Raw genomic sequence first — 10,113 nt, 5'->3', positions numbered from 1 at the left:
AAAAAAAAAAAAAAAAAAAATTAAAAAAAAAAAAAAAAAAAAAAAAAGTGAAAAATAAACTGATAATGATTAATTTAAATTCTGATTGGATGAGCTACATTTGAAGTCATAGTAAAATAGCTGTAAACTGAAATTCATTAATTGAAAATAAATTAGGATAATTGTTGTCTTTAACATGCTAACAAATTAGTCCTTAATTTTTGCATTACACTGCATTTGTTCCACTGTTCTCACTTGTAAATAGTGTAAAAGCAGTCATAATAGATATTATATATTGTTAGGAAAGACGTTTATTTTTGTTGTTGACCTCAATACAAAATCCTCCCTTCAGCTCTGTCTGTGGTTGTGTTGTGGTTCTCGCAGCAGGTAACAGTGTTGAAGCAGCAGCTGAGGAGTCGTTGCCTTTAGTTGCTGGAGTAAAGAGCCAAGTAAGGATTATACACAATAGATATTGACCTTTTCAAAAACACAGAATGCCCAGAAAGCCTTGCTTCCCTGGATGCCCTGTTGGCTAATGCCACACTTTGCCCCTGGCACAGATGGATGGGCGTTTATGGCTCGGGGGGTTTCATTGATTGGAACGCAGGAGCTGCCGTTTAAGGGACGACTGCATGGCTTTTGTTCAGGTCGCGCTCTAATTGTACGGCAAAAACATGAACTTTTTTTTTCTCAAAAACAACCAAAAATTATTAAAGCAAGATCAGTTATGAAGAAAAATTGCATAAAACTTCAGATAAATCAATCTTAAAGTAGATTTTTCTTGCATACATTAAAGTAAAGTTAGTGAAGATTTCACATAAAATAAGACAAAAATAATTGCAATAAATAAATGCAAAGAAAAATAAACTTAATTCAAGATACTTGTGAAGAAAAATAGTTTACGATATTAAGATTTCAGAAATCGTCAAGATAAATATACTTGTGAAGACCATTTTTGCATAAGATTTCAATAAGATTTCATAAGAGTTCAAATGTTTTTTTTTTCTTTCTTTTTTCTTTTTTTGCATAAATTCATGTAAATTTGATATAAAAAGCAAGTGTTATTTGTAATGCAAAGTGCAGTGCTCCAAAGAGTCGCTGTAATTATGTATTTAATCATCATATTCATGTTTGTTTGGATGTTGGCATTGAGCTCCGGGGTGGCAGTCATGCTCCATGACGGAGGCAACACGTTTAGCAGCATTTGTGCGCCGCATGCGACGTCTGTCTTCCAAACTCCCCGTCCCATTTCCTTTCACAGCAGTTGCATTCAATCTCAGCCGTTATTTCTTTTAATTAACACCGCTGTCTCGTTGAATTTACGCCGAAGAACACGGATACATTTAGATGGTTGTATTTCCTGAGGAGACCCGGGGGGCTCTCGAAACGTTACAGACGAGGAGAGATGATGAGGAAACAGCTGTTGGAGTCATTCGCTTGATTTCTCTCTCAATTCTGCAATCACACCAAAACGGGCACAAATCATTATTCCTTCATCTTCATTCTCACCAATCACAGTCTGATGTGATTCTGAGTGCTTATGAGCAGAGTTAGTGGTTCACAGGTGGTTTATTGGGCGTATTAGTCCTGTTGGCCTACGCAGTGGACAGATTTCCTTCATGTGTTGGCGTATTGCTTATTGAAACTGGAAGTTGAGACGTAATGATTTTTGTTTTTGAAATGAGTTGGTTTTAGCTGAACCAAGATTTGCTACTTGCTTATGCTAGTCAGCGTCAGGTTGTTATGGAGAGAAACATTAGATCATTTCTACAAAGTTAGAAGAAAAACTGTAAATTGATTTAAAAAAAAAAAAACACCTTACATTTGTAATTACTTAAAATTAAATAATAATAATAATAATAATAATACCACCATCATCACATCTCTATTTATTCGTTTATTTTAGCTTTTCTGAGTTTTAGTTTAAGACTTGGAAGAAAAAGACTCTAAATTGTGACATTTTTCAATAACTTTAATGCATTTTAAATACTAACATTAATACATTTAACATTTTAATAATAATTTTATTTTATTTTGTTTTTCATTTTAGAGTTGGAACTTGAAAGGCTCTAAATTGAAACTTTTTAAAAATGAACTTTAATACATTTTAAATGTTAACACTAATAAATGTAACATTAATAAATTTAACATTTAAACAAATAAATAAATAAATGTATTTAATTTTATTTGAGCTTTTTAGAGTTTTAGTTTTAGACTTGGAAGAAAAATATATTTTTCATTAACTCATTTTCATTGTCAATTTTAAATGCTAAAATTAATTTAATTGCTAAATTATTTTAAATATTAATTAATTAATAATAATAATTATAATAATAATAATATGTATTATTAATATTATTATTATTTTTATTATTTTATTTTATTTTAATTAAATTGTTATGCTTTTTAGAGTGCACTATCATGACCTGAAAGCTAAAAGACTATAGTATACGTAACTAACCTTTATTTTGATTGGCTAACCTCTGTATGCTGGCATAGATTGGGTTATTCATCAGGAACAATGAATTAATGGAAAAAAAAAAAAATTCATAAACAAATACTGGTTTTGGACAATCTGTTTTTTTTTTCAGTTTAGTTTTTCATAAATGTAAACTCATATTTCGAGTTTAAGGTTCAAGAGAAGGAACCTCTGTTTTTACTCTGAACATTATGGTTTTATAAATGATTGTCAGATATGCAATATATAGAGTAGTGATTGTATATTTATATTTCATAAATTACAAATTCTATACTGAAATTTTGTTGATATAAAAAGGCGAATGGTGAATGATTTGAGTATTGCAGAGACATTATGTTTCCACAAATGAAAAACCATTTCCCTTCATTTGGACACAATTGCCTCTCAATTCTCTTGTACCTTTGAGTCATTATGATAACTACCACAATTTCAGTAAAAAAAAACAAAAAACCCACAGATTATTATTCAGTGCGTGAATCAGAAGGACAGCAGTGAAAATGAAATCTACAAACCATAGGAAAGTTGTTAGGGATGAAATAAAATGGATGCATCAATTATAAAAATGTTACAAAATGATTGCATCCAATTATCGGGCAGTGAAAGCTACATCAGAGCACCCAGACCCAGTTGAGAAAAGCTCAGCATGAATAAGGAGGAGGCGAGTCAGGGTCCAACCATCACAATGGAGTGAAGCTTCCCCGGTTGACCTTATTTCAAGATCCACACAACACTGTCTTGTATCGTAGGGAGGCAGTTGTATAAAATAATATTTGAAAGCACATCTGGAGTGTCCAAAATGTATAATAGTGGCACAGCTGTGAAAGGAAAAGTGGCTGCAAATAGAGCAGAGTCTCCTGCTAATGCGGCCGCTTTCTGCGAGGCCTCCACCTGAGTCGCAGCGCTGATTGAACTCTTATACAATTCTGCAATTATAGAATTTCTGTGTGGATCGTAGACAGGGTGTAAATAAGAGATTCATTGCGCAGTGTAGAGAGCTTCGTTGATTATAAATGTAAGATCGAGATGAACTAAGATGAGTGGGACTCTGCCGATCCATCTGATCGGCATATATATATATATATATAATTAATGTGAGCTATGAGATTTAAATCTATTGGCTATTTTAATTCATGCAGGGCTATGTTTTTATGAGTGCAGTTATTGTTTTCCAAAACTCTACTATGTCTGTCTTGGCCATATGCGCGTATAGCTTGTGTTTTATTTGAGGCAAATGAAGTGGTTTTGATTGTGATATGCCTCTTATGTCAGCCACAGTTACATTTCTCATTATGCGGATCGTTTGGTCGGTGGTTTGTCAAGCAGTAAAATGCGTAATGAGCCGTTGTGTGCCGCTGCAGTGTAAATTTGTAAAATTTTATGATTGATGTCTTTAAAAAGACAATCCTGCTCATATGTATGCACACCCACACTATCCCATCATTCATAGGCCGTGAATAAAAACACTTTCTTTAAATTATCAATCTCTGGCACTGAAGGATCCGCACACACCAAAAGAGTGATTGAAGAGAGTCGTGATTGAGCGAGTTTGCTGGAAGAACCTCAGAATGCTGTCTGTCAGTCCTTACCAGATAAATGCTATCTCTGATCTATTTTCTCTTTTGAATGTTTTCACAGTCAGTGGATGGCATGTGCATGTATGGAGGAGCGTCGTGCATGTTAGTAGTTTTTTTATCAGTCGACACCTATAAAAAACGCAGCTCTGTGTTTCCTGACGGCGTGTTGCCCTGCGAGAGTCTTCCGTGAGCGTGTTATGAAATATTAGTGAAGCGTCTGCAGAGCGGCCCGTGGCACAGTGAAAGATGGTTTTTAAATGGAGCGAATGAGTGCGGAGTGTGTTGTTTTGAGAGCACATGCAGGCGTCCTGGCAGATTTTTTTTGAAGTGCACTTAGCAGCATGTTTGCGAGTGACCTGCGTGTTGATGATTCGGTATCAATCAAGTCAGACAGAGCCGACTGTTAAACGAGGGTCTTAAAAGCATTAGACTGCATCAAAGGGAGAAATATCATAACCGGTCTGGTTAGGAAATTCCTTGATCTGCACAGCAAAACAGTTTGATAGCACTTCATTGCAACTAACAAACAAGTACCATGGTAGGGCCAAATGAAATCCATTTTATTCTTTCCCAAAGTTTTTTTCTGTTTTATTTTTTTCTGAATTCCTTTTTTTTTTTTTCCCCTAGACTCTGTTTTAATGGTTGAATTAAATTGTATTCATCAAAAGCATGCCTAATTAATTGAAATCATAAAACTTTTTACTTAACTTCTCAAATTCAGTTTTATTTGTATTTATTTGTTTTTATTTTTTGACAAAATTCTTTTTTCCATTAATTTTCTGGATTCCATGTTAATGGATTCATTAAATATTAATAATCAAAAGCATCTCTAATGAGTTGATTTTATATATATATATATATATATATATATAAATCCAGAAATACTATGTTGTGTATTTATATTTTTCTGCTAAATATATTCTGGTAAATTATTTTTTCTGGTAAATATCCATTTTAAAATAATGTTTTAATAATAATTTTATTATTAGTAGTAGTAGTACTATCATTACATTAAGTAATATTTTTGTCACAGTTTCTTTAGGTTAAACCAAACTTTTATTTTGGCGGGTTGCTGTGAAAACCGTCTCGGTTATGTATGTAACCCTCGTTCCCTGAAGGAGGGAACGGCAAAGTCACGTCGTGACCGACGAATTGGGATCTCGCTTAGAGAGGCCAATCTACTTCGTGTGTAAGCTAAACGAGCCAATGCACATTGGCATGTGATAATTGCATCCAGCTGCTGCTCGTCATGACACGAGCATAAGTAGGCAGCAGGTGCAACACATATTCAGCTTTTCGCTTCGGAGCCGAGCGGTTGTTGACTGTTCTGGTCTACCTGTCGTTTTCGTGAGAGACTGACGAGCTACGAGTGCACAGGTAGGAGCTTCTCGGAGTGTTGGTGTGACGGACGTGACGTGACGTCTCCATTCCCTCCTTCAGGGAACGAGGGTTACATACGTAACTGAGACGTTCCCTTTCAGTCGGTCACTACGAGTCACGTCATGACCGACGAATTGGGATCCCTACCAAAGCGCCACGGATGCCGCCCCTTCCAACGCACCTAGTAAGCCACCTGGTCCTCCCGCGGCAACTGGGGCAGAAGATAGGACAGGGCTTACGTGGAGAGAGTCTATTACTGTTGTTCCACTAGACCCATACAGTAAGACTTATTGGATAACACTGGGAAATCGTACCCTTTCCAGGGACGCAGCGGAATCCACATCCTGCCCGCAGGGAGGTATCATGTGGAAATTACACATATGGACTGTGCACTAAGGGCAGTACAACATATGGAATGTCTCTGAGGTGGCTCTGGCCCAGTTAGGAGGGAGGCAACACCGGCAGGGTCGGCAGAGCGGAGTCTGCCAAGGGAAAGACACAGGCTCACCAAGAGATGGGATCACCGTGGGGTTCACAACATATGGCACCTAGCCTAGCACAGGGCTTAACTAACAGGCAACTTTACGAGTGTTAGGCCTGGCGCCGGACGCTCCGCCATGTCCGGCTGCCGAGGATGATGGAGGAACTCCACAGGGTTCGCCTTGTGGGAGAACTGAACTGAAGAGCAGAATAAGCGCACATATCCGGTCAATAGAGGAGAATGGCACAGCAAGCGAGACACCGAGCAGTCTCTCTGGTTCACTGGCTACTTGAGGCGAGTACACGAGAGGACACTGGCTCTACACGAAGGCTATAAAACCTAGCAAACGTGTTTGGTGTCGCCCAGCCCGCAGCTCTACAAATATCTGTCAGTCCAAGATGAAGCAACACTCCTGGTTGGGTGTGCCCTCAACCCAAGCGGGCACGGCACGCTTTGGGTTTGATAAGCCAAGATGATGGCATCTACTATCCAGTGGGCCAACCTCTGCTTGGAGACAGCCTTTCCCTTCTGCTGGCCTCTGTAACAGACGAAGAGCTGGTCTGAGGTCCTAAAGCTCTGCGTACGAAAGGGTCCTAAAGAAAGGCGTGGTGGGAACCTTGGGCACATATCCGGCCCGGGGTCTCAGGAGTTAGCCAGAAACCTAGCAAACGTGTTTGGTGTCGCCCAGCCCGCAGCTCTACAAATATCTGTCAGTCCAAGATGAAGCAACACTCCTTGTCGAGTGTGCTCTCAACCCAAGCGGGCACGGCACGCTTTGGGTTTGATAAGCCAAGATGATGGCATCTACTATCCAGTGGGCCATTCGTTGACCGAAAATGCATGCAGGTCCCCTACCCTCTTGATGGAAGCCAGCGCAGTTAAGAGCACTGTCTTTATCGACAGAGCAATGCCGTAAGCACCAGAGGGAGATCCCAAGAGGGTACTGGGTTAGGGCGAGGAGGATTTAGTCTCCTCGCGCCCCTCAGGAACCTGATGATCAGGTCGTGCTTCCCCAAAGACTCACCGTCTGCAGGATCGTGATGTGTGGCAATTGCGGCAACATACGCTTTTAGGGTGGAGGGAGACAGCCTTTGCTCCAACCCCTCTTGGAGAAAGGAAAGCACAGCTCTGATCGGGCATCTCCGGGGGTCTTCCCGGTGAGAAGAGCACCATTCAACGAACAGGTTCCACTTCAAGGTATAGGCACGCCTCGTAGATCACGTTCCTCTGTGAGGCGTGCTCTCTTTTCCCAGTTGACCCGAAGTCCCAACTGGCTGAGGTGACTGAGCACCATGTCCCTGTGCTCGCACAACTGGTCCCGCGACTCAGCCAGTCGTCGAGATAGTTGAGAATGCGAACGCCGTGTTCTCTCATGGGAACAAGGGCCGCGCCTCTGCAACCTTCGTAAAGACGCAGGGCGACAGGGACAGCCCGAAGGGAAGGACCTTGTACTGATATGCCCGTCCTTTGAACGTAAAGCGGAGAAATGGCCTGTGCCGAGGGAGAATTGAGACATGAAAGTACACGTCCTTCAGGTTGATCGCTGCAAACCAATCTCGTGGACGGATGCATTCAAAAATGCTCTCGAAGCAAAATCCCAATTCGTCAGTCAAGACGTGACTCGTAGTGACCGACTGAAAGGGAACTTTAAGTTTCTATTTGTATATGATATGACGATAGTTTAACTCAAAAGAAACGGTAAAATGCTTATAAAGTAACTCTCAGAGCAGTTCTAGAGATCATGTTCATGTGTTCATGTGCTCATATTGAGGCGGCAGAGGCTAAAAACACAGTGTGTGTCACGCGCTTCAGTATGTATGTAGTAAACGAAACTGCACATCTGCGCCATTCATTCACACAGAGACGCGCAGAACATGCAGGATTCATGTTTAAATGGTATTTTTGCTGCTTAATATTCAGAGACACAAGTCCATATCACGTTTTGATTTAAGTGTACTGACCTTCTTTTGATTAATTCATCCAAATTTGGCAAATTCTGTGACATTCTGCATTATACAGTAAATTCAATTTTTATGACTGGATTCCGCGATTCTGTCTGCGTTTTCTGCATTGCGGAAATCATAGGCCCATGGTGTGTTAAAACATTTTTTTTAAATACCACAAAACAGTATAGTATATTTGACTTATAAAAATACTATGGTGTTATTTATTTATTTTTGAGGTGTTTATTTTTTTTAGATCTTTTGACAGAGATTTCATCACATTGCTATACAATTGTGATGTGATTTTATTGTTTATATTAGGTTGCTAAGTTGTTCTGAGTGGTTGTAAATATAATAAACACTGTATTTCTTTTTACCTTCCATCACTAATTTTAAGCTGATGATGAGCTGTTTTTATATCTATATGTAAATAAAATGTGTTAATTAACAATGTTAATATTACATCACTATGATATTTTAAGTATTATATTAGCAAAAAAAATAAAATAATAATAATTATTATTTTATTTTATTTTATTTATTTATTTCCTTTTTCTTCTTCTTCTTCTTCTTCTTCTTCTTCTAGTCATTCATTAAAACACAGAAAACTAATCACTGGACTTAATTTAATGCTTTCAGCGTTGTGGTTCCACAGTGTCACTAACACATTGTCACCATCCATTTAATATTCCAAAAAAAAAAAAAATGAATATCTATATATATATATATATATATATATCATGTATGTTTATATTATATATTAATAATGATTAAAATAACAATAATAGTAGTAGTAATACATTTAGCAACAGTATAATAATAACAATTAGTAGTAGTAGTAACATTATAACAAATAAATATCAAATTATTATTATTATCGATGTGATATTTTATTTGTTGTAAGTTATTAAATGTAATATCACACACAATAATAATAATAATAATAATGATAATAATAAATTGTATAGTTTGTTAGTTAATGCTAATAAATGTAATATAATAAATATATTATTTCATAGTGTGTCTAATAAATTGTTAAGCACTATTTTCATAGCATTCAGTTGACACGTTTGTTTAAAGGACATTGGGCAGAATGTGGAAGTGTTTTTTGTCAAAAAAAGGAAGAAGATCCGATTAATCGAAAAAATAATCGGCCAACTAATCGATTATCAAAATAATCGTTAGTTGCAGCCCTAGAATTTACACTACAACTAAAAATGTTCATTTTACTATGCTTATTTAAAAAGCCCAGTCCCAGTTTCATAGGATTCGTGAAGAGTTATTGTTTATTGCCTGTAAATAAAGTCGATTACCTTAGCCCACTGCTCATTTTCCTACTCATTCATATATATTTCCCTCACTGTTTGAAGACTTTACTTTTTACGTGTCCTTCTCAAGGTGAGTCTCAATAGGACGGACTGATTTGACCATTGGTGTAAAACGAATTCACCCATAAAGAATTGTAATATTTCTTGTCATTTGTCAGCAGCGCTTTCTCTGCACTAGTGCGTCTTATCTGTGGCCCATCACAGCACACATCCATTCTGCCCCACATAAACCCCAATCTGTCTCTCAGCCTGGAGTCCTATAGCTTTTTAGTGTGGCTTGAGTTATTCGTCCCATTTCAGGCCCTTGTGGGTTTTTCAGGGATTCTTTACGCCTCTTTCTTTGTTGTGCTGATAAATGTAGTCGGTTCATGTAAGGCCTTCCTCATCATGCCAACAACAAAGCTTCAGTCGCCTTTGCGCTGAAAAATTGGAAAAGAATCCAAAGAAACGACACCCACTCACCACGAACAACCGTCTCTTATTCTTCACCCTTTTTTGTCTTTACAGCTACACTCTCCGAGTGGTTGGCAACGGCATTAAAGCCCAGGCTGAAAACCCAGAAGTCAAAGTGAAGGAGGCCGACCCGGTGATCAGTCAAGTCATTGATAAACTGAAGCACATCAATCAGGTGAGCCAGGCCAGAAAAATGCAGTCAAATGAAACAATGTAACAAGCTCATTGATGTCCCACGCACTGCTGTTTCATGAGTTGCTGTGTCTGCATGCCAGCAGATCAGAGCAGATCTCATTAGCTCCGATCATGCGTGTATGAAACTGTGCAGTGTGTGTTTAAAACGTGTTAGCATGGTTGTAGTAATGTGATAGAGACATTTTTTGCTGTTGAGAATGACTCAAGGTACTAAGAGTCTTGAAAATATTTTAAAATCGTGGTTTCCAGAACTACAGTCATGGACACATCATCATAAAATTGTGTGTGTGTGTGTGTGTGT

General features: G+C 38.1%; 1 protein-coding gene across 1 annotated transcript in view; it reads left to right on the top strand.

The window, feature by feature from the left end:
* gpc5a (glypican 5a) overlaps positions 1-10,113 on the top strand; it is a 176,320-nt gene that overhangs the window by 84,088 nt on the left and 82,119 nt on the right. Inside the window, exon 8 of the mRNA XM_016541216.1 lies at positions 9,672-9,792. Within this exon, the coding sequence (XP_016396702.1) occupies positions 9,672-9,792 (121 nt within the window). The remainder of the gene's footprint in view (positions 1-9,671; positions 9,793-10,113) is intronic.

Source organism: Sinocyclocheilus rhinocerous, unplaced genomic scaffold (genome assembly GCF_001515625.1).
Source record: "Sinocyclocheilus rhinocerous isolate Xijiao unplaced genomic scaffold, SAMN03320098_v1.1 scaffold548, whole genome shotgun sequence".
NCBI classification, from domain to species: domain Eukaryota; kingdom Metazoa; phylum Chordata; class Actinopteri; order Cypriniformes; family Cyprinidae; genus Sinocyclocheilus; species Sinocyclocheilus rhinocerous.
Note: the sequence above shows the minus strand (reverse complement) of the source record. Positions and strands in the feature narration are given on the sequence as shown.